General features: G+C 39.3%; 1 protein-coding gene across 2 annotated transcripts; it reads left to right on the plus strand.

Annotated features, from left to right (window-relative positions):
* Positions 1-327: 327 nt before the first annotated feature.
* Positions 328-19,623, plus strand: PTGFR (prostaglandin F receptor (FP)). 2 transcript variants are annotated; one of them, XM_010582556.1, is made up of 2 exons: positions 328-1,179; positions 19,148-19,623. In XM_010582556.1, the coding sequence occupies exons 1-2, from the start codon at positions 391-393 to the stop codon at positions 19,451-19,453; spliced, it is 1,095 nt and encodes a 364-aa protein (XP_010580858.1). In that variant the 5' UTR covers positions 328-390; the 3' UTR covers positions 19,454-19,623. The 2 variants fall into 2 exon arrangements, with proteins under 2 accessions (XP_010580858.1, XP_010580859.1); XM_010582557.1 differs by having other exon boundaries at positions 328-858; positions 19,148-19,613.
* The last annotated feature ends 5,369 nt before the right edge of the window (positions 19,624-24,992 follow it).

Here is a 24,992-nt window from a genome sequence, read left to right on the forward strand (position 1 = left end):
TGCAAAACCATTTGTTTATATACGTAGTTTAGCCACCAGAATGTCTTGAATGGCTTCTCTGATTATAAGCATCATATATTTTATACATTATTTTGTATATCTTCTGTGGGCAGAGACTATAGAGATGCTGTACGTTATTGTGTAATGCACGCAGATAATTGATTTCTCCTGCGACTGATGGGCTTAAAATACCATGCCATATCATACCAGTCAGAAAACTGGAAAATTAGATTTGTACCACAGACTAATATTAGGGAATTTCTGCTTCAAATGTCGTTTGAGCAGTGGTATGCCTTTTACAGTGTGTGTATATTTGTTTTTAATATTGCAGATGCCTTTTGATTGCAAGACCGCTGAAATGTTTTGAGGGCTGCCTCTCCTCTCCTAACCATGAACAGTTCAAAATCACCAGGGCTGGCTGGATTTGGAATCTTGAAAAACACAACCTGCCACACGGAGAAGAAGATTTCTGTTTTCTTTTCAATAATCTTCATGACGGTGGGAATTTTGTCCAACAGCCTTGCAATTGCAATTCTCCTGAAGGCGTATCAGAGATTTAGACAGAAATCGAAAGCCTCGTTTTTGCTTCTTGCTAGTGGTTTGGTCGTCACCGATCTCTTCGGCCACCTCATCAATGGAGCCATTGCAGTGTTTGTGTATGCATCGGATAAAGACTGGATTCGATTTAACCAGTCCAACATTCTTTGCAGTGTTTTTGGCATCTGCATGGTTTTCTTTGGTTTGTGCCCCCTCTTCCTGGGCAGTGTGATGGCTGTTGAACGGTGCATTGGAGTCACTAAGCCAATATTTCACTCTACAAAAATGACTTCTAAACATGTAAAAATGATGTTGACTATGGTATGTCTGTTTGCTGTTCTTATAGCTTTGCTGCCTATTCTTAGGTTTAGAGCCTATCAAATTCAAGCATCGAGGACCTGGTGCTTCTATAAAACAGAACATGTTGAGGACTGGGAAGACAGATTTTATCTCTTACTTTTTTCTTGCCTTGGGTTACTGGCCCTTGCTATTTCATTCTTGTGCAATGCTGTCACAGGAATTACCCTCTTAAGAGTCAAATTTAAAAGTCAACAAAGACAAGGCAGATCTCATCATTTTGAAATGATCATACAGCTCTTGGCTATAATGTGTGTTTCTTGCATTTGCTGGAGTCCATTCCTGGTAAGAGCCTGACGTGTTTGCCAATTTTTAATGCACACCACTGTATAAAAGTTATACTATTTAATCTCCAGGTTTTAAGGTGCTTTAGCAGTGATAACGGCTTCATTCACTCTTCAATATATTAATTTTACAGCATGTTGCCCGTAATGTTTGTACGCATGCATCTATAACAAAAATGGTAATTATTCTCCATTTCTGATCATAAGCGAAATACATTGAGTAACCTAATATATAGGGACTGTGAGGACTGTCTTTCCTGTGCTGTGAAGCAGGCAGTGGTAGCAGAATGGTGGCTAGAATAAATCAGAGCAAATATTGAGCTTGTCCAAAAATTCAGTGAAATCTTTGAGTGGCAAGTCTTTTTAGTCTGTACTGTGGTTCATATCATTTTTATTTATGGTAGTCTGTTCATTGTTGTTATTACAGTTTACTGCTATTTGTGAACTGTGTTACGGAAGATAACAGTGAAGAACGTAAAAATCCTCCACTCCGTTAGCAGGGTATTAAGGGCTTTTCTTTAGAGTCATGTTAAAAAACAGTAGTTGGCAGTGGGTTAAAATAAAAATTTGGTTTAGGCCTAACTAAGCTGGGTTTGTAACCTGGACAGATGACTAGCAAAGCTGCTCTGAGCAGTTGGTGCGCTTCCTCAGCTGTCCCGGCTCTAAGTTAGGACTGCTTGCTGGTAACGGCTCTGTCTCTTCCGAAGCGGTAAGTGTTGCTCATGCTCGCGTGTGCTCTGTCAGCGAGCAGGGTCCAAGGAAGCGGGATTATGATATGGGAAAGAATTTGACAGCTCCTGTTGTACGATGGCATTATAAAGCTGATATTAACTGTGACTCTTTTTACTGTAGTAAACCTGACTGAAGAAAATTTATTTTTTTACTAGGGTGAGAGAGGCTAAGTCACAAGTAATATGAAATTTCAGTTTATTTCCTAGAAACAAGGTCCGGTAGGTTTCCATTGATATGAATGAGGAGCAATTTTGGTTTGAGCTTACAAATATAGAAAATTTAAATCTGGGATCTGAATCAGATCCAGCTATGCCTCATCTACTCACTGCCTATGGCATAGTATGGAATTACCTAAACTAGTTCTAAATTAGATACTGATATTAGCCTGGCTGCAGCAGTTGGGTATATCTGGCCAGTAGCACTTAATTAATCCAGTGTCACAGACTTCAGGCCAGAGTCTGGATATAAATCTCCGCATCACTGAAATGCACAAAACCTCACTTTTCAATACACACAGAATTTTGCTAGGCTTGCCCTGCAGCATAGTTTAAATTCATGATGGCTTTTGTTGGTGTTGTGGATGTAGTGTATAGAGCATAAACAAAGTTGTCAGAACAGTATAGCAAGCTTTTCTAGTGAACTTACTTCCAGTTATTTCCAGACACCTCATGAAATTTGTCTGGGGCAAGCCACAGAATGGTTTTTCAAGGAAAGCAACTCAAATAATGACTTTACTTTTCATGAAAAACAGTCTATTATCCTCTAGTGACATTTATTTTCAAATAAAATAACTGTCCTTAAAGGCTGGAATTAATTTGATTTTTTAAAAAGCCCTTGGATGTCAAAAGAGCTGTAGAGGTATGTAATTCAAAAGAGAGACTTCATTTATTCAACATTTGAAGGAACACTAAATTGCAACTACTGTTGTTTTTTCAGTGTTGGTAATTTTGTTATGCCTTTCAATTTTTATTAATTATAAAAACATAATTTTTAAAATCTTGACAATATTTAATGAAATCACAGCACTACTTTTGTTGAAAGTATTTAACTTCATCTAAGTTTTAGTTGACGATGAGTTATTATTCCAGCAGCAAATTTTTTTTCAGAGCCTTTTCAGAGTTTAGCGTTTTCATCAGCTGGTGATACAGACCAGTGAATGACTTCTTGCTTAATTTTGTGCTTGGTAGTTTTTGGGACTGTGTTGCAGAGGGAGGTGATGTACAAGCAATTCTGGTTCAGCGGGTGGCAAATCTGCCAGTGCTCTCTGTGCGTTCTGGGCTCATGATGCTTTACTTCTGGATCTCTTTTGAAATGAGATTAACCAAACTATCACCAAAATTAGCCTGGCAGTATGGAAAATAGTTCTGCAATGTGGACAAGTTTATGTTAGAAACAAGAAGTTAAAAAGAAGTTAGTGTAAGGTAGGATTTAGTTCTTGAAACAAACTTTCAAGGAAGTGAACAATTAGTGTTTTAGCCGGAGAGTTCGATGGTCTGGGAAATGCAGTAGGGATGGGGTCCTTGGTAGGTATTACCTGTCTTAGCTGTTAGGATCATGGAGTTTACATTAAAGTTAATTCTCTGAATTACCCAATCTTTGTTTTGATAGCATTCTGTTCACTGAATGCAAATGGAATTATAAGGGCAGTGTTAATTTAGCAAGCTTTATTGGACTGCAGTGGAGCATACAGATGCAGTGGAATAAAGCTTTGCCAGGAGCGTACTGCTAAAGTGCTACAATAAAGAGATCCAGGGTTTATCAAGGCGTATGATTTACGATGAATTGCTGATCCAAATCTTCTTGTCCGATTTATCTAAAACTTCTCAGGGCTTTTAATTTGTGAAATGAGTGGTTTACATTCTGTAATATAATCAGCGTATACCAAAATAAGTACTTCTTGAAATAAGTCTGAGTAGGTGTTCATAGATGAAATTATTTGGTAAAGTAGCTAAATACATGCTTGTTTTGCAATCATTTGCTTGTTTAATTTTTTTCAAAGCTAAATCTAGAAGTTAGTGTTAATCTTTGAATTGTGAATTTTACCCATGTTCTCTATCCCAAAGAGCATACAGAACAAATGTTATGTGAAAGTGAATTGCCTTGGTATAAACCAAAGCGATTAGAAAACAAACAAACCTTTGGAAGAGAAAGTGGAGGAAGGCGATGCAGTTTATGCCACATGTGGTTTGCAGATACAAGAGTTTGGATTTATTTAATGTGATTCTCCATCTGATGGGGGATTTGCTTTGTTTATTTTTCTTCTGTTTTTAAGCTACATCAACTGTCATATGTGCATGGGTACCAAAATCAAGTCTATCCAATATTGTAATTCAACTGGAGATTTACTTCACTATTAGATTTTAATTATTTTTTTTTTTTTTCCAAGTGAAGTTATATATTCAGTCACTGTCCTGTGCTAATATCACCTTTAGGTGACATTAGAGGCACAAGACCCTGGATCGTCCTTTATGGTGTCTGATGTGGAACTGAACTTGACTTCTGCACCTGCTCAGTGGTAGTGAACTTGTTTTGGTGCCTTTATATATGTGTGTAAATGGATATATATCTAACATTTAATATTATATATAATATTATAATAAATTACCACCTCTATTTTAAGACTCCTGGAGATCTGGAGCATTTTTCAGAAGCAGAGCCCATGGCATGGCTCATGTGAAGCTCTGCCTGGGGCTGTTGGACAGGGTCTTCCTTCTGATTTTTTTTTTGCTTCCTTCTGATTCTTTCCTGAAGCTCCATCTCATCTGTTCCTCAAAAATGAGCAGCTTTTTCAAGTTTTCTGCCACTGTGTGGGAATCTTCCCTTAATGAAGTACCAGAATGAGGGGTACTCCCCGCTTCTTCCCTTATGGGGAATCATTTATCTCCTTTTGAGGAGTTGAGAGCAGGAGGGAATTCACAAAAAAAGCAACAAGTGAAATTCCTGAATTTTCCAATAATCTTTGGAAGCGATGATTTGCAGAGGCACATTTGTTTTGACAGCCCAAATAATTTTGCTTTGTGATGGGTAATTCCAGGAAAATATGTTCCGAAGATAGTAACATCAACTTCTCTGTGTAGTAAGTCATCTTTATTCATCCTTGCTAGAGTCTTAGCCCTTTGCTAGGGATGTGTGAATTTTGTTGGATAAATTTGGTCCCTAGGGGTTGGATTCCCAAAGCAAATAGTTGGGCTGGAGCATTTTGTGATCAGCATCTCTGATGAAATAGATTGTTATATAAAGCTGGTTTTTGGCTGTGACTTGACATCTGGCCTGTCAAGGAACAGCTTGTTTTTGGAGCTGTGTTCATATAAGCAAGTTCTGACTTCAGTATGTCAGATTCTGTGGGGCTCATGGGATAAACATATTTTAAACTTTGCTTTTGGAGTAGCAAAGTGAACTCCCTGTAATTATGGACAGGAGGGGTTTATTTCAGAGTGAATTTATCTTTGGGAACAAATTATGATATGGAGAAATGTCTAATCTTTTTAATGTGTGGAACACAGTCTTAGCCTGAGAAAAATACTTTTACATTCCAATTATTCTTGTTAAGATCTTTTTCCATGCAGTTATCTGATTACTTTCATTCCAGTTTTACCTCCCCTCTACTGCAGAAAATAGCCACTCCTGGTTTTTTTGAAAGATCTCAGCCGCTTATTTCATATGATTAAATCAGCTCTTATTCAGTTGCTTGTTTTACTGCCTAGATTAATTTCTATCAGTCTTTTCTCATGTAATCTCTCCCCTTTCCAATTTGTTGTGCTAATTACATCTCTCTGAACTTGCTCTGACTTCTTCTTGTCCCCAGATTGTCTCATGCAACGAGGTTTGATGGTTTTCGTGCACCTAGGGCTGCATTTAGCTTACAATGTGCTGAATCACTCCAACCTAGAAGCCGCCGGAGCTGGTCTGAGTAGTCCTTTCAGTGAATATGCTGCCAGAGCAGGTGAGAAGGGCACTGGTGCACTAACAGGGAGGCTCTTGGTGGAATACCCTTACCCCAGCCCACCCCACCCTGGTTGCTCCACCAGGTATTTTGGGTGCTGAGGCAGGCTCACGGTCGGTATGTGCTGAAGGAGGCCAGGGGGTTGCAGGTTTTACACTACGTGCTAAGCCACGTAGTTGCGTACAGTATAAGGTACTTTGTTGTACAAGGCAATCCTCTGTGCATCTCATTTTAGTGTTTTTGTTATGGGTAGTCATGCATGTACATGCACAGCGACACTTTGCCAGGAGTTCATACCTGTGTTACCCTTGAAGCACCTCCCTCCATTCCTGTTTTCTGTGTTCTTTAGTAAGCTGGCAGTTTCAATTTCTATTACACTACCTTACGCTTATATGTGCAATGGGCATCATGTATATGAGCTCGTCGCTCTATTAATGCTGTTTGTATGCCTTCAGATATTGCTGGTTGTATTGTCTCTACAACAAAATAGTTACTTAAAAATCTGTCCCTTCTCTTGTGCTCTCGTGACTGGTGATTTTCATAATCAGAAAATGCACCTGAGGAGAAGCAGGCACAAGATGTCCCAAGATGCCGGTCCACGCTCTGCCAGTGAGGGCCTTGTCCCCACGTACAGTACGGCCGCCCCACATCTCACGGGTGGCTAGTCTGCAGAAGCGGGTTCTCTTACACTAGCAAAACACGTTGCTAGTCAAAGCTGCAGCCTCCGTGAGCTTGTTGTGCCTGCGTAGGCACTGTCAACAAGGAGAGTGATCTTTTCTTTTGAAAAAGAATTAATTAGGCTTTCAATTTCCAGTCATCTGTTTCTGAAGACTGAAGGAGAGAGTCTTAAACATGTTTAGCCAACCTTGCAGCTTTAAATGCTGTTGTAAAAGTGCCTTTCACAGGGGAAAAAACACACTTCGTCTTTTTCAAGATTCAGATTTTAAAGAAGATAATCAATGATAATGACTACGTTTGTGCTGGCATTGAATTGTTTGTCATGTTTTGCTAGAACGATTGTCTGTTGACACCAGACAAAGACGGGATGTGTTGCTGGAGTAAAGAAGACGTGGTTCGAGTTGGGTCTGGGCTATGCTGCGTACCCTGCCCGCGGCAGGCTGGCGGGCAGAGGAGTGACCTGCTGGAGGACCTCCACGGGAATGCCCGTTGGATGTTGTCATTGCATCTCTTGGGCCGGGTGCAAGCCCATGTGAGGAACCCCCTTCTGCCACAATAGTTTTAATAAATGAATCGGTTTCATAGGGAAAGGAAAAAAGCTTTTTGCTAGCAGAAGGCCTGCTAGATATGCCTCTTTATCTCTAGTCCGAAGCATCAATACGGTAATGGTTATTGTCGACTCTAGGTTGTTATTTCTCTTCCAGGCCTTGCTGTGTCAGAAGAGGTAGGATCAGGAGTGGCTGTTTGACTGAATAAAATGCTCTCTGAGTTCCTCTGGAAAGAAAAAAATATCTCATATGAGTTTGCTTGTCATTCAAGCTACGCTAGAAAAAGGGGTCTCACTCTCCCTCATATCATGGCCTTTTAATTGCTTTCTGAGTTTCTCAGTACATCCATTAACACTGTGCAAATTCAATTACTATTCTTGTTTGAGTTCTTCTTAATGAGCTTCTGATACTCAAGGTGAAATTGCTGAAATGTTAGCATCGTTCCTAATATTATGGCTCAAAAGGTATTTTGGAATAAATAGCTGATTTTAGGGGTTAAGAGGAAAGAGGACACTCATTTTGATTGAAGTTTTTGTTATTCTCAAGACAGAAGTGTCTTTTTAGCTTAGTTTCCTGTGGAATAAGGTTTAAACAGCAACTCAGGCAATTCGAGCGTGCTTTTGTATGTCACCATGAAACTACTCCATGAAAAGATATTCTAGGTGTTTGCAGAGAGAGAATAACAAAGTTTAATATATTACATGTAAAAATTCAATCCACCTATTCAGCTGTGTTTCTATGATACTAGAAACCCTTGGATAAGATGTTCATGCCTTTTTTTGGTATTGGTTGTAGAGACCTTTCTTTTATTTTGGATTCTTAAGAGACACAGTGGGAAATTTCCACCTGGTTAGATGAGAAATGGAATGAGCATCATTTTAGAGTAGACCCACCTAAAATCATACTGAATTTCAAAGGTACTGATTCAGCGTTCAGAATTGGTCTGTTCCTATTTTCATCTTTTACAGTTTCTAGAGATCTTGCGGGCCTTAGCCTTTCTAAGAAATATGAATCATTTAAAAAAAATGTTTTTAAGTGTGGGCCAGGGCATAATTTGTCAGAGTGCTTAGGAACTCTTATGTTAAATTGTGGCTGTATTTGTAATTCAGGTGTTTACCTCCTTCTCACAGAAGTCAGGGAGTTGAGCAGCTGAGATAGTCTCTCAATAGGAAAGAAGTTCTGGAGAAGAAATGGACGGTGGTCAGCATATTGTCCTGCAGTAATGATGTGAACCAGGGAAGGAAGAAGAGCTGAGATTGACAGAATGTCCTTTACCAGAGGCTTTTGGGGAAGCATAATTATAGTTTTTGTTATTTATGTTTACTTGTGCTGTTTGGAAAAACTTAATGTAAAGCCTTTTTCTGAAAGTGCAGTGCCATCAGAATGCAATGAGATTAGTTTTAGAGAGAAAAAGTAGGGAAGGTGGGTTTCCAGTCATGTGAGAACATTGCATTTTCAAAACAATGGGGTCCTGTTTTTCTTTCAAAATCACTTGCTGCTTGATTTTTAAATTTATATTATATATATGGAATTAAACCATAAAGGTCTATAAATTGAAATACAGTATTTCATTCCAAACGTGACTTTCACAGAAAATTTTAAATTTTTTTTTCAGTTTTGAAGTTGCCATCTCAAAAAAATCAAATTCAGAAAACTTCAGCCAAATAAATTTGCCATTCATAACCTCCCCTTATTTCTTCAGTTGGTAGAGTTTTTGGATTCTGTGCTTGATATTAAAAAGTAAGTCATTTTGATATACATTCCAATTTTGTTTGATATAGGAAAATTCTTCCTATTTCCTGGATATTACGCTCATTTAGACCTTTCTTGCTTGAAAATATCATACACTGCATAACCATTTTTGGAAAATGTCATACACAGCATAACCATTTTTGGATGGTTATTTTAGGAAAGCTCTCTTTCCTGACTATCTAAAGACTTTAAATGGTAAACTTGTTGCTGAAAAGTCTCTGGGACAAATACACTCACATGGAACGACTTCAGAAAGTCCTTCATCCTCACCAAGTTTAACATAACAGACATCAGGGTGTGATATACGCTCATCTGTTCTGTGAGATATTTATTATGTTGTTAATTCATGATCTCAAGTTTTGCATGGTGATTATAAAGGCGTTCTGGCAGAAGTTACTTGTCTCAGTAGTGGTGTAGAATCAGTTCGTGTCTGAGAGAGTGCATTATTTGGGTTCTCTTCTGGGAAATATGCTGCTTAGGTTTAAAACAGAGCAATAATTCTTATTATGTGTGCCTTTAAGACTTAAATTTTACATTAAAATATTCAGAACTTGCTGAATTGCAATTTGAGTTACAAGGAGGAAGGAGGGTGCCTGTTTACTGTGGGCGTGCGTAGTGCCCGGCAGGACGGGAGCACGAGCCTCTCGTGGGTTCTGCGTATGGGCTTTTGGAAATAGTAACCGTCAGGTAGCAGAATGTTGCTGAAAGGGTTTACACCAGGAGTTACAGTAAAGTTGTAGTATTTGCGACTCATTCTTTTGGATTAATTCTCATATCAGATGAGGCGAAATAGCTGAGTGCCTGAACGAACCTGAGCCGTGTGTAGGTAATGTACTGTCTCTTGCTAAAGGATTGCTCTTATCTACTCCAGACAGAGCAGGGAATGGAGAGCAGCTCATTAGCTTGCTCTTAGCTCCTCTTTTTAATGAACCGTGTGAAGACCTCATTCAGAGACGCGTGCCGAAGGGCGGGTTGGAATGGCATTGGAGTTGTGTTTCTGCGTGATTTCCCAACGAAGGCTGAAGGTGAGCCTGTGTGTAAGGGATGTCCTGAGCTGAGGTTTTTAAGTCAATTAGGCCTCGATACTAAACTCGCAGAAACCAAAGATTACTTTGTCATTGGCGAGGTGGAAGTTAATGACTGATCTCCAGCTGGTCCCCTCCTTGCTGACCGGACCTGCGTGCCGCCAGCTGCCCCAGGTGGCTCAAACCCGGCATAAGCTGGCTGTGCGTGGGCTGCACGGCCACCCCAACGTTACGGGAGCGAGGGGCGATGTAATGGACGTAGTGAGTCTGCCCATGAGCAACCGTGTCACCCATGTTATGACCAACACCAGGACATGAGGACGTGGGGAGGAAGACTCTTGTGCTGGCGGGGACGTGGCTAGCTGTGTTCCCATCTGCCTCGCTGCATGGAATGGTGCTAAAACAGAACGTGAAGCAGGAGGGAGGTGAGGATCCACGTAAGTGGCAGCAGTTTGTTTTAGGATTTACAGTTCATTAGTGAGTTGGAAATAAAATTGAATCCACTTTTTACCAGGAGTGCGTGTTTGCAGAAGTAGTGAGAAATAAATCACTCTTAAATGGAGATTTGATTTTTCTCTTCCCTCCTCCACCTAAAAGGTGGTCCAGCTGCACAGCAGTCCCTTCTAATTTATTCGCCAACATTAAAGAAAAAAATAATTGCCAATTATATATTCCAGCTTGGTAAATATATTGCTAATTCATTAGCCTTGATATTTCTGTTCATAGCTTCTTAGTATACTTCTCCAGAATAATATATAGAATAAGTCACATTAATAAAGTTGATTTTTTAAAAAAATAACATGAAAGGAACACATCACATCTACCTTTGCCTCCAGCCAGATTTGTAAATACTGCAAATCAGATAGCACCAAGTCATTAGGTGACTGTGACTCCAGTCCATCTTTAAAAAGATTTCATTTTCCTCCACTGTGTATGTTGCATACATGGTCAACATAAACATACATAAAATATAATTACAAATTAATATGTTTTTTTTCTCCTTAGTTCCCTTCTACACCCATGTAATAAACACCATAATTTCTCAGATAATTAAACTGAAGGTCTGACTCCATTGGTAGACAATAGAGTAGGTTCTTTACCTTTTTAGACCTGTTGTTACTTGAGGTCTTACAGGCTCAGTCACACATCAAAACCATCTGCATTCCTGAATTCTAGAAGAGGTGAAAAGGCCGCTATGTATCATGACTGACTCACTGTGAAATTCTTCTCCCTTCTTTTAACACTTCTAATATGTATGGACATCTCTGGATTCGGTGGTATTTGCCCTGAAAGCCTGCATGTATGTGCCATTCCTGTGAAATCGGGGAGTGACTTGTCCAAGGAACCCTTAAAGAATTCAGCTTAATTCTTGGATTCTTAGACAAAAATAACAAATCTGAGAGAATAAAAAAATGGCCAGGTAAAAACTGGTAGATCCTGCATTCCCTATAGAAGAACATTTTCTTGCTCTCAAAGACGTAAGTGGAAGAGTTGCCTCTGGTTGCTGAATCTATAGGTTATCTCTCCTCGGCCATGTAAATACAGTGGAGGATGACTTTAGTAATGAAACAGCATGAACGTGGTGATGTTTGAAAAGACAGTTCACTTCTAAGCTATTGATTTGATCCTGTGCATAACAGTAATTAAATGCTGAATTAATTCTATAATTATGGACCTTGCAGCTCCTTTTTCTTCCAGGTTTTCTGTATATTGTCTCCTTTTTTCTGTATTCAGACAGTTCTCTTTCTCCCCAGTATTATGTGTTACTTGTGATTCTTTCTTTGGGTGTTTGTAGGGTATTAATGAGAGAAGTTCAGTTGCTCCTAGGTCAATGAGAATATTTATTTAACCAAAAAAAAGTGATTGTTTTCCAAATGAGTGTGAAAACCTGAAAAAGCAAAGCAATAGAAGAGAAGTAATAGGCCATTTCCAGGCTTTGAAGCTTTACCCAACTGACCCTAATGGAAGGATAAATGGATCCTGAATACATATAGTCCTTAAATCCTTAAATACTTATATATTTGATTCATTTGTGTTTCTCAGAATGGGCCTTGTTATGCAGAATTAGAAATACCCTATTGCTTTCTGGTCCCAGGAGGTCTAGCAGTTGTCCTGTAAAGTTTCTCTCAGCATTGCTGTGTAGAGAATATTTTAATTTTATCTGTCAAATTAATTTTTTTGTACAAGAGGTTTTTGTTACAGGCCTTGTAGTTAAGAAGCACTACGTTCCTCGCTCTGTGGAAGCAGGCTTTCTTGTAACTAAAACGTAGCTCATGAAGCAGGTCATTCATTTGACTTTGGTACAGACACTATGTCTTTTCATTATGCAGTGAGTCATCTACTGTTTTCAGTGCTAAATTCACCTCTATCTATATCCATTCTGCTTTCCTTTCAAATGAGTTAATCAGTTAAGCTGTGAGAGTAATTACATTGCCAGCTAGTTGAACGAAAGTATTTCTAATTTTGAGGGGGAGGAAAGGAAAGAAGGAAAAAGGACTGTCAATCCAAGATAGAAGTCTCTGGATTCTTTCGGAGAAACAAAGAGAAGGGACCTGGCATGCTTAATTCAAGCCCAACCTGAATTTATGTTACTACAAAACAGATGCAAATAGGTAGTGTCTAAGGGGAAAGTTGGCAGAAAATAAAAGCTTCACTTTCAGTTAATGTTTGCGAGTTTATACACACAAAAAAATCCTTCTGTTTATGAGGCTTACTTCATAATTGCATTCCTGCCTTATACAGAGCATGATAATGCCAAAGGCAGTTAATAAAATATAAGTAGCGAGTATAACATTGTGGCACTTTACATTTTTTTCAGTAATTTTGACAAATTCTTGCATACATAAAAATCTCATTTCAAATGACATTTCCAAATGTTTGTTCAGAAAGTGTATTGCCATCCATAAATATTTTGCATAAAGCTGTAAAAACACAGATGGTGAAAAAGTCACAGTTGACTCTAATGGCACAGTAATGGAGTGCAATAGACTGTGAGTCCTCGGCAGACCTGAGCCTGCGTGAGGGGAGCAGAAAGCTCAGAACTGAACAGCGTCAGCAAGGAGGGATCATACGGCGAGGTCAGAGGGAGCTGAGCTGCTGGGTGGCAAACACCCCCAGAGCCTTAATTTAATGTCCTGGCTGCAGTGTTGTATACATGCTGCTGCACTGCAGTCCTTTCTCTGGCAGTCAGTTGATGGGAGATCTGCCCTACCAATTCAGGGGGGTGCTTGGGCATACTCTTTCAAGCTTTGATTCTGGCAACACGAGAAAAAGGCACGTGCATCCTGAATGGTCCTGTGTTCACGAAGCAGCAGCATCGGCTGGTGAGAAATTGCCTGGTCACAGAATCAACTGTGTCTGAGAAAGGAATATTAGAAACTGTTTTCATTTGCTTTATGGAAAATGTTGTGTTTTCCTGTTTTCTCTATACTTTTTTGACTTTTATTGCAGTAGTAGTGCTTTGGGAACACCTCTGAGCTCTGAGTGCCTTTAGCTTTACAATACCTCCAAAAGGTTTATGCAACTCCATTTTAAGGGGGGTAAATATGGAACAGATGGAGGCTAATTAAACTTCTACAAAATGTTTTTGCAACCTCAGCTGTCTCTGGTCACCCGAATCTTTTCTGTCTGTTTCTCATTTGGGTTCTGTTTTTACCCAAGAGAGACTGCGACCCTGATAGGGGAAAAGGTCTTTCTCAGACTACCTGCCTTTAACAGGATAGTAAGTGAACTTGCATGTTTAAGGATGCATATCAGGCAGGTAGTAGTTACCATCCTTGATTTACCTGATTTGGACTAGAACTTGATTTTGGGAGGTAGACACAGTTTTTTCCCCAACTGAATAGTGAGCCAGTGGATCCATTGTTAAGTTTTAGTGGAATAATTATTTTTTCACAGAAATGTACATGAGAGAAAAGAGGAATCCCTTATTTTGCTGCTACTTGTCAAGAGCTGATCCTGCAAAACTTTACACATGGAAGTATTATGTATCCCCTTAAAACTAGCCTCTGGACTTCAATGTGGAGGGAAACTTGCTAACGTCTTTTGTCTTCTCCAATTCCTTTTGAAATACACGTGTTTTTTTTATAAAATCACTATGCTCAGTTAAAATTTACTTGCTAGGCCAAATGATCATCTGGTATATAAAAGTTGAAGGTATGGTTCGTGTTTTTCTTTTAAAAAGGGTAAGGAAAACATTAGGGGAAAGACGTATTGCAGATCCATAACATAAAAAGCATTATGTGGCATAAGTAGTACAGTGTGTGTACTAACATTTTGATGGCAGAAGTGGTGCGCTACATATTTTTCTTGGAAGCCCTTGCTTTTAAACTGACTTATATAGAATCACATAAAAAATAAAATGAAGCATACTCAGCTTTGTTGCAACAAATGCTTGGTTTATATACTGCAATATCTATATAGCAATCATACAGGCAATTTGCTGTCAGTGTTTCTTTTCTTATGGCTGTTCTTAGGAGATATAAAATGGTACATAAAACATGAAGATAGATAAATTTTGATTTCTCTCTCCCCTCTTTTGCAATTTCTTTTCTTAAAGTTTGTGTTTATAGAATACCACAAAGTATCATCATCTATCAGCTCTTGCCTATAGCAGACTGCAGCTTCTTTGTAACACGTATGAAGCATGGAAGTTCCAAAAACTCTGGAAATTCAAAATAATTATGTATTTTTTGTTTCCATGGAGTGGGACATCATCAGTAGTATACCGCCTTGAGTCCTATGTGGTTTAGGAGAAGGGGATATGCACCTCTGGATTCGATGCAGACATCAGTGATAAAATAGAAGTACTCCGCAAATACTGAAAAAACCATGGACTTTCTTCCATGAATGGAAATTCTCAGAACTGCTTGTAATGAAATCCAAAGGAAGAGGAAGAGGTTTGGGAGGGCCTGCAAGGTTCCCACAGGGAAGTGGAGCCTGAAGGCTGAGCTACCGAGGAAGAGAAATGATGGTATTTGTCTGCTCTGCTTTCCATGTCAATCTCTTGGTGACTGGTTTTTATCCAGTTTCCTGAAGTCAAGGATAGAACCTGGATTTAGAGCCTCTGTGCTGAAATACATCAAAGTAGCATTACAGTTTGTCTTATTTCCTAACTAGCTGTAAAGTCTGCTTTTTGTTTTGACTGGCTGTCCTTGAGTACTAACAGGAATGTGACTAAGCAGCACTGCCATTTAGCTTATTAGTTGTTCTCATATAATTGAGATCCAATTGGAAGGGAAATTAAAGTCATGCTGTTTATATTTGGAGAGTGGTGTGAAGCTTTGGAGCAATTTTTTTTGGTTTGTTGCACTGAGCTTTGTCCCTAAGGGAAATGGCAATTCTCTGATGCTATCTGCTAGATGCAAAATTGTAGAAGTCAACAATTTAAAAATGTTTTTAAAACTTTTCCATCAGACTTTCTGGATCTTGCAAAGTGAGTTTTGGTTTTAGTGAATCCTAAAATTGGACAAAAAGGATGAAAAAGTTTAATGTATGGTGTCAAGTCCTTGGTTTCTCTGTATATATTTTAGGGACAGAGAATTCTCAGGTCTTTCCTTAAACCGTCAAGGACTAACGTGGGTCAGAGTAACTTTGTATCTTACAAGCAGGCAGCCTTGGTTTAAAAAGTCACTTTTACAGTTATGCTTTCATAGTTACTTTCCTAAAGAAAGTTTGAATTCTATTGGTTACATGGTGTGATACTTTCATTTTTTTGCAAACAAGGAGACATAGTACAGCTGTATTCATATAAACATTGTATAACTCAGAAAGTGCTACTTGGATTTTTACATTTCTAAATACGTTAGAAAATGTCATGAGTTAGGTTTATTATTTACCAGCTGGGGATTAATTTTTTGAGTCATACTGCTGAATCTGCATGAATACTAAATTCAGTTGTGGAGATCAAAGGCAACTAGATATGATGCAGTTGCATTGCCTCTTCCCGCTTCCCCATTTGTGTACTGCTGGCTACAGACGACAGAATTCCTTCATCATACTAACCTGGTGGACCTACAGGGAAGGAAAAAAAAAAGTCAGTCTTTGAACTGGTTTCTTGACTGTGAACTAATTATTGAACAGTATTAGTCAAATAAGAAGAAAAGAAGTGTCCTTTCTGTGCCTGCAGAGGAGGTCCCGCTCTCGGAAGTCAGCTTAGCACTGGGGCAAGCTCTGGTTGCTGTTTCTGAGCTGGTGACTTGTGCCAGTTCAGTGACACGACTTTCTTGCACCTAGGGAACAAACACAGACTGTCTGTGTGTTTTGCTTCAATGCAATCCTTTATTAAACAGCTGGTAGCGTATTAGGCCTTTTTATCATTTATGATTTCAAACTGACTTTGGAATAGTATTTTAAGAATTTAAATTTAAGTATAAAAATTAACCATGAAAACATGACAGAAATAATAATTTATATTTGCCTCACTCCATTCTACCCCTCTTCAGCTGCAGTTTCGGGTCTTGTTCTAGAAAGCATCAGGTGACTTTAGAAAGGCTCCAGTAGCCAGGACATGGTCTCCTCTTTGCCCTGTCTTTGCATGCAGTTGGCTTTAGTCGCTTGCACTTTTCCTACGTGTTTTCTCAGAAGCCATGGAAGAGGTCCCAGTACAGCCAGCGCAGGCTCTTTGGAGGAGTGAAAAGCTATCTCGCTTCATACTCAGAGACAATGTGATGAGAACATGTTTGTCACTCCCGCTGCTCTGCCACGAGTGTTTTACGATAAAAATGCTCATGCTTTGGGTTGGAATGAGATTCTCTGTCTTAGTCCAAGCCTATATGGAAATCTCAGCCTTTCAGCAACTTCAGAAAGTTGGGATATCATTTTATGTTGGTTTTAGTGATACAAGAAAGGAAACATTTTTTAATATCTGCACAACACTCCTAAATAATATAAGTAATATGGCTAGAAGATTCTTACTTTATGAAACAAAATTTTTAGATTTTGTTGTCTTATTTCCAATACAGGGATTCACAGCTGAGTTCCTTAAGCATTTAATTATGTACATAAGCTCTACTTGTGAGTTCAGATACATTATTTTTTGCATGTCCAGTATTCCAAAAAGGTAACTTAAATGTTCTGGATGAAGCTTCTCCAAGTATCAGAATCCATAAAATGATGTATCAGATTTCCTTGCTGTCCTGATTTACTTCACGTAAATCCATAATCCAAACAGAGGTACTTTATGTTGAGCCAGCAAGTTGAACAGCAAATAAATGGATTTACTTAGAGGTGATTACTACTAAATGGAAAGGAATTTCACAAATTTGCTAGGTAACATGAGAAAATAATACGGTTTTCCAAAATCTGAATGGAGCTGCTTTTCCTAGATGGCAACATCTACTCCTTCCTCTTCTGGGCATGAAACTGCATTGGATTTGGCGTTTATTAACTTTGCAGAATGCGAGAGAAGAACAACAAATGGAATTTTGAAGTACATCAAGAAGCAGATTAGGAAGCTATATGTCTGTATTAAGTCAAGTGTGCGGTATATCGGATAAGGATGTTGATCTATGAGCTCTGTTGTGCTGTCATTTGCTGCCCAGTCCTACTTGCATGAGTAAGGAGGATTCCGTCTGAGTTTGGCTTGTGGTATTGGACCTCTAATAAATAAAGTGTAGGACTGTCCTGAGAAAACATCCCGCGCAGCAGTCCGAGTTTGGGTGGGCTGCTGATGTCAGAGAGGAATGCGCCCAACAGTTGTGGGGTGAAAAGCAGATTCAGGGAACTGACTTGTAAGTGTTTGTGTTGGCTTGGTGCTCAGACATTCCTCCTCCTCCTCGCACCGGTTCCCAGCTGTGCTTCTGCCAATCTTACCAGCTTCCTTTAGAATGTTCCTAGGGGCTCTTTTCATTGCTGCCATAGATGTCCGTACAGAAATGCTTGATTAAATGCTTAATCAAGCAAGTAAACTCTCCTTTTATGCGTTCACTCTGTTCCACTCAAGTTTATACTCAGATGTGGTGACCTGCAAGCTATAGGTAGGGCCTAGGAATACCGAGAAGCATTGAAAAAGGAGTAAAATAGGTTTGCTGGAATCTTGAGCGGTAGTTTTCTCTCTTCATTCATTATTATTTTTTAGTGGTGGGTTGGTTTTTTTTACAATGTATCTTTGTGAAAATATGACCCTCTGCACTCGGACAGGCTGCCCCTAACTCTCATCGCCCAATAAGTCAGTGTACTCATAGCATCAGTTGTCAAATATCCTGTTTCTTAGTTAAATAACTGTATCGCTTTAAAGGCTCTGGAACTGAAAGCCTTACAGTGTTTCATCCTGCTACCAAAAAAGTCTTCATGTGCTTTTAACATTAATAATGAAGAGAGATAATTTACCGTCCTCTGGCAGATTCCTGGCTTTGCAGAGTCACGCTCTCTTCACCCAGGGACTCAGGTTACAAAACCTCAGTGGGAGAAAGCCTGTAAAGGAGGGCTCTGCAGGGTAGGAGCCCCAGCGGCATGTGGTTCACTAGGGCTGGTGCTTCAAAGCGGTTGCAGCTCTGCAGAGTGGGGAGGCCAGCCACAACTTACTGGGCTGGTCTAGCTCTTGGGTATCCTCTGCCAGAAGCAGTCCTGCTGAGCTATGCTGGAAGACTAATGCCTCCACCCATGTGAAACTGTTGGCTCCAGCAGTGTTGTTGCTGGTGGAGGTCTGTCCATGTCTAGCACCTCCACGGGTGAATGAAACCCTCTGTGTCTCCATTGGCAAGAGGAGGGGTATCTGTCGGTGGCCTTTGTCACCGTGGCTTAAATTTTCCCAGAAACTGCTAAACCCTTTGGTGTCAATAAATTGTGTTCTGTTGCAGCTTAAAACATGTGAATCTTCTTGTTGAAATCAAGGTGCTGTATTCCTTACGCAAACTTTATTTTGGAAAATGTGAAAAAATAAATACCTTTCGTAAAAATGTTCTGATCTACCAGTGGCCTCTATCCTTGAAAAAAATCCATCCCTGGAACAGTCTTGGCATGCTTTGTTAGCTCAAATTCTGGATAAGTTTTTAGTCCTTGCTCAAATCAATCCCTGGTTTTGGAGGGTATTCTCTAGCTGATGGCCATTTTCTGCTCAAGGTTCAGCAGAATTAGTTCAGCAGACACACGTGTATGTCCTATGTAAAACATTAGAGGATTTCTAGGATGATAAATGTTACATGCCTGAAGGTATTTACTTTGCAATTGGGATGCATTGATGCTGTGAAGGTGTGAAGATTAGAGATAATGTTGAAATGATTTCACTCATTTACGTGCTCTCTTGGTGTATTTTTTTTTTTGATGTATAATTCTAAAATGTTCCATTTTCAGGTGACAATGGCCAGAATTGGGATAAATGAGAGTCATTCAAAGGAGACCTGTGAAACAATACTTTTTGCTCTCCGAATGGCAACATGGAATCAGATTTTAGATCCCTGGGTGTACATTCTTCTCCGGAAAGCTGTTCTTAAAAACCTGTACAAGATCACAAGGGGATGTTGTGGCGTGCACATCATAAACTTACACATGTGGGAACTCAGCTCCATCAAGAATTCTCTGAAGGTTGCAGCAATATCTGACTCACCAGTAAGTTCCAAACAAATAAACCTACAGCCGCTCAGCTCTATGGGGCAATAAAGTTAAACACAGTGTATGAAGAGATGATGGAGGCAACGCTCATACACAGGCAATACCTTAAAATTAATTCCAAGGCTCAGTGGTTTGGCATTTGTTTTAAATTGGGAGTGGTTTGCTCTTATTGCTTACCAGTTTGATATTGCTACTCCAAAAGATGCACTTGAATGTTTTAATTCCCTTTAGAATACATCCCTTCCAAAACTGGTAGTAGAATGATAAATCAGCCTGTATTTCTCCCTTCCAGGTACTAAAGTGAACAGGGTGCCTCATAGTACTCCCCACCAAATTCTTTACCTTAGCAGGCTTCTTAAGAACACATGCAAGTGTGAAAGTGATCTCCAAGGTGATTTGTAGGAGGGGTAGATTTTATCTACCAGCGATATCCTGGAATCCTCTGCAAAGTCACTGCTTCCTAGGTCCACCATCCTTTCCATAAGGGTATTCTTTGCCTCTAGGCATTGAATTTTCCAATTGGATACATAAAAGACATTTTGCTTGTGCCCAGCATATTAAATGATCCAATTTGCTTGGTTCATTGACTTGACCTCTTAATTATTTACTGCTCCATGACTTTTTTGGGAGAGCTGCAAACTTCATCAGTGTAAGTGTTACTTTCAAATCACTGACAAAACATGAGGTTCCCTCTGGGAGCACAGAAGCAGATCAGCTCAGCTTGCTTACAGTTACATTTTCAGATCTATTGGTGAGTTTTTAGTCCTTTCAACAAATTGTGTTGGAACTAACAGGCATAAAGCTGTGGTTAGTCTGTAAAAAGAGTAGGTTGGGGTTTTTTCCCAAACTGAAGGAAGTTTATTGAAATGTTGCCCTAATGCATATACTGAAATGCTCATGAGGTACATCTGTTTTGTTTGTAAAAGGTCACACGTGTCTCATGAAAAATGTGTGTGATCAAATGAGCACCTCTACAGGGAGCTGCACTGGGAGCGTGATTTTGTTTGTGAAAGCAAACTGCACGCTCAGTTTTTGCAGGGTCTGTGTCTGAAGAGCTGAGGACATTCAGTATATCTGAAGGTGCCAGAAGGTTTCCAGGACTTTACACAGGAGGCCCTTCACCTTTAATACTGCCAAAAGAAGCTTTGGTTTTTGTGACTGTATTCTGTTCAGAAGCAAAGATGAGAGTATCAGAGACTTCACAGCAGAGGGAGTGTTTTAAGATAGATATGTCTATGTTATTTTTACCTACTTAACTTCAAATAACTACATCAGTGAATTGCTGGTATATTTGGACAACAAAGTTAAAAACTGATTCACCAAGAAAGCAGTCTGAGGGACCAAAACTATACGCAAACTACAAATTCACATTATAAGTGAGAATAGTTTAAGTCAGAAAATAAATACCCAAAAGGTTTAAATATTTCAATTTTTTGTTTTAAAAGCTATTTCCTTTTTGTTTTAAAAAGGTTGAAAAATAAGTGGGTTAAATAACCCTGTAACAAAATGAAATGGCTTCATTTACCCTAAAGAATTTCTGTATGTGATTTATTTTCTCAGTCACAGAGCTGATAAACCGTGGACAGATTTGATGCTGGTGTAAGCTCCGCCCTGTTGCTTCAAGTGGGTTCTGCTGAAATCTGGAAGCGTTCAGTCAGTGCTCAATTTGGCTTTTTCATTTCATAGAATGTGATGTCAGTCTATCCGTTGACATAAATTATTTGTTCTTTATGGAAGATTGTTGTTTTAGCAGCTGCAAAAAAATGTTGGTCCGTAAAGTGTTGAGATAGTTGATCGGTGAATGAAGCTCATCAGTGTTCCATTTTGTTATGTGTATAAATGTAGCTTGTGTAGTTCATACTGGTTGACTTGTAAAACAAACAAAAGTTTATATGTATATGTGATTTCTTATATTTTGTGTAATAATACATATTGAATGTAAATTGCAAAGCCTCATTAAAGTTATCAAACTGTATCTTGAGTTATGATATTTTTGCATAACAAGAGAGATCTGAATTTGTTAAAACTAATCCTTATGACAAAAAAACCTCACACTGGATTCAAGCCAGCCACTGCCATTCACGTGTGCGATAGCAGTTGTGAAGATAGAGAGGAGGACAGTGAGAATTCAAATAGGAGGTGCCAGCGTTCGTACACTTCATTGTCACTTGAGTAGCCCAGTGCAGTTGGTGGTCTAAGGCAGACAAGGTCAAGTTCTGATGATCCATGCTTAGAAAATGCAAATAAAAGTGAAGCTGAGGGATTTTGGTGTTTGGAATGAAAGTGTTTTTATCCAAGTATCTGCCAACATGTTGCACAGACTCTGGTTACTTTCACATACACTATGAATCCTGAAAAAAATATGAGTTTTGCTCCTAGTATTTTGTCTTGTCCAGTGATGTCTTAGCCTGCAGAGGTAGCTCAGGATACAGTCACCCAAGGATCTGTTACCACTGAAAGTGATTTTATTATCATTGCATTTCATCTCACAGGAGAGCCAGCAATGTGCTGTGTTGTATGATTAGCAAATTATATGTTTTATGGAATATGAAATTATGAAAAAAAAAAAAAGGGGGCAGCTTCATACTAGGATCAGAGTATTTCCCAGGCAGGGAGAAAAGGACAGTCTGCTTAGCAACGCGCCGATGATCTCTTTAGAGGCTGGCTAATGATGTGAGCAGTCGCGAGTTGCAGTAATGCTGGGCAGTGATTAGTGTCTCCAGAGCAGGCAGGGGCAATAAGTGTTCTGGTAGGAAGAAACTGAATCTCATTTCTGACTAATGACCAAGGAAGTTCTCAGGGTGGGAGAATATTTTAATCTAATTGGGATCTTAAACAATGGCAGGCTATATAAGGAAGTAAGTTATCCTAAACCAAGCTCCTAGCCTGGGCTGAATCAACCTGCTGAAGCAAAGAAAGCATCAGTAACAAGTTACTCATCACAGGGATTAAGCAAATACCTGTAGTTTGTTACCTAGATACAAAGATGGAGAGCAAGGTTCAAGGTCTTTTTGATCTAATTCTTGAGGCAAAGTGTTCACTTTGTGTGATTATTTTCAGATATTTGTATATAAGTGTTTTTATTACTTTAGTCTGATGTGTTGGGAATGATTTCAGAAACAGCAATATGTACCAGTTCTGTAGCCATGGTGATCCTTTAGGACAAGATGTTGGGACCGTCCAGCTGCATCTTGCCTGCCGATGCACTCTGCCAGGATGTTACTGGTAACACAGCACACCGCTGATTAACTGCATCGATTGGCATGAGATTTAATTCTCAACACTTGGTTCCTGGGAAAAGTGCTCTAATCCCAAGGGAATTTACAACACCTATCCTGACTTTTGTTACTTCCTAAAAAAGAAACAGATGCTTTTCAATTTAAACTTCTGTGATCTGCCACTATTAAAAATGGCAAACCTGGTCTTTGACTTCAGCAAACAATGACTTTCAATTCAATCTTGCTGCATTATATTGAGGAAAGTGTTTACTCCTTTAACAGACAATGCTTTCCTGCTAAATGTGAGTTTAATTTTAAGACTTACTAGGAAATCTTAAATACTAACACTGTACTGCTGTTCCAAAGACGAGATAAAAGAGGGGCTATTTAAGATGAGTAGTTGCATGTTCTTGAGATAACCCTGAATTTACTACTTTGTGATGAGGAATAGCTGCAAGGAAAAAGACCCATTATGAGTTCTAGTACCCCCTGGCCATAAGATAGTATTGAGCGTGTTATCTCAGATGGAAAATATTGCACATTAGTGCTATGTTGATTGGTTCAGTAACAACATGCTTTTTATTTTCATATAAATGGCTTTTCAAAGGTGGGTTGCTCCTTGCCAGTGGACTCAGCAATGTGGGGAGTGGTAGTGACAGGTATTCTGTGTCTCACAGCTTCTCATCTCGGACACTGGAGTTGGGTAAACAATGGGAAAAATACTGTATTTGATTCTCTACATGGAACAACCACTGTCACAGCTCACTTTCCTGTGACCATTAGTACATCCTGTTGGATGCTTTGGAGGGAGACCTTTTTCTGTTGTAAATACAACAATTCAGACTGTCAAGTAAAGGATCCCCTCTACACCAAAACATTCACCAGGTTGCTGTTACATCAGCTTCTTGGGCTGCTGGGGTGCTTTTGGAGCGAGCTGCCCGAACCGCAGCTGGGAGGACGAGGTGTCTGGCCATGTGCTCTTGCTGCTGCCTTTGCAGTGGTTTTGGCATTTGAATGCACTGTGAGTTGACTGAACTTGCAAAAATGGAAAAAAAAAAAAAAAGAGCGCAGCAAACAAGGGAGTAGCTGTTTACGGGCATAATGAGTCAAATTGCTGTATGTTGCAGTGCCAAGAATTTTGCAAGGGTGAAGCAAGGGGAGCATGGGGGGGAAGTGCATCAGTGGAGGGAAGGGCAATGAGACCTTCCTCGCAGGGGAGCTGTTAATTTTGCTCAGCTGTTTTGTGAACCCTTGGTGGGAGCAGATCAGGCTGGTGAGCAGGACCTACACTTGCTTACCATTATAGGATTCTTAAATGTAACTCATAGATTCATTAATTCATACTTTCTTCAGGCTTTTCCAAGCTTTTCTGGTTACTTTAATTAGGTCACAATTTTTTTTGGTGAAGGCAGAAAAAGGCAATGGCTGTTGCAGGTTTTTCTTCATCATCTGTTATTTGGTAAGTAGTAATCCATACTTTTTCTCGGTTTCACTTCACTTCAGTAGAGTTTGGCAAATCAAAACAGATTTGCAGTCTGACCCTTATGTAGCTGGTGCTCTGCTTTTATACAGGTAGATACAATATACATCTGTGACCCACCCTTGCTGGGTCAAGTATCTGAAACCCTATGGATGAGTATAAATTCTTATTAGCAGGCTCCCCTTTCTGAGACCTGAGCTAGGGAGTGTGCAGAAAGGATCCAACCCTAGCAGGACAGAGAACATAGGTGTGAGTATTTCCAGCTCTGTTCTCCATGCTCCTTCTGGTACCAAAAGAAAGGTCTTCCTTTTTCCATCTAACTCTCTCTCTCCTTTATTTTTTATTTTTTATTTTTTTTTAGGAGAGAAATACCATAGGAAAAAATCCTATCCAGCTCTGGAGGAATGTAGTAGTCTGAGGTGATTTATGTTTAGAAGGGGTAGGCAGTGCAATCAAGGAATATATCTATTGGTGGAAACCTAGGGATTTGATCAGAGTGCCTGAAAATTGTGCAAAACTTAAAACATTAGGTCTTGCTCAGTACAATTTATTCATAAGAAACAAGAAAACAAACAGTATTTGCAGCAAGTTACAGGAAGATTTAGTAACAGAAAAATACCAAACATCTAGTCAATCACAGCTATTTGCCATAATAGATGTGACCATCCTTACGTGGGGAAAAAGGCTTCCTGGAAACATTTCAGCAACTCCAAATGATGATTCTTTGAGAACAAAGCTGTTTACCTCACTTGCCCCTTTTTTCTACTGTCTCCTGTAAACAAGATGATGTCTGAAGTGATTGGACGATGGTTAAATATTAAAAATATGATTTCCAATGCAATTTAAAAAAAATGTTTATAATTAGGATAAGTTAAAGAGTGACATAAAT

The sequence above is a fragment of the Haliaeetus leucocephalus genome, unplaced genomic scaffold (genome assembly GCF_000737465.1).
Source record: "Haliaeetus leucocephalus isolate CR32 unplaced genomic scaffold, Haliaeetus_leucocephalus-4.0 Scaffold848, whole genome shotgun sequence".
Classification (NCBI taxonomy): Eukaryota; Metazoa; Chordata; class Aves; order Accipitriformes; family Accipitridae; genus Haliaeetus; species Haliaeetus leucocephalus.

Coding starts and splice junctions, on each gene's coding strand:
- PTGFR (XM_010582556.1), top strand. CDS start 391: ATGAACAGTTCAAAATCACCAGGGCTGGCTGGATTTGGAATCTTGAAA. Junction 1,180..19,147: donor TTTGCTGGAGTCCATTCCTG/GTAAGAGCCTGA, acceptor TTCCATTTTCAG/GTGACAATGGCCAGAATTGG.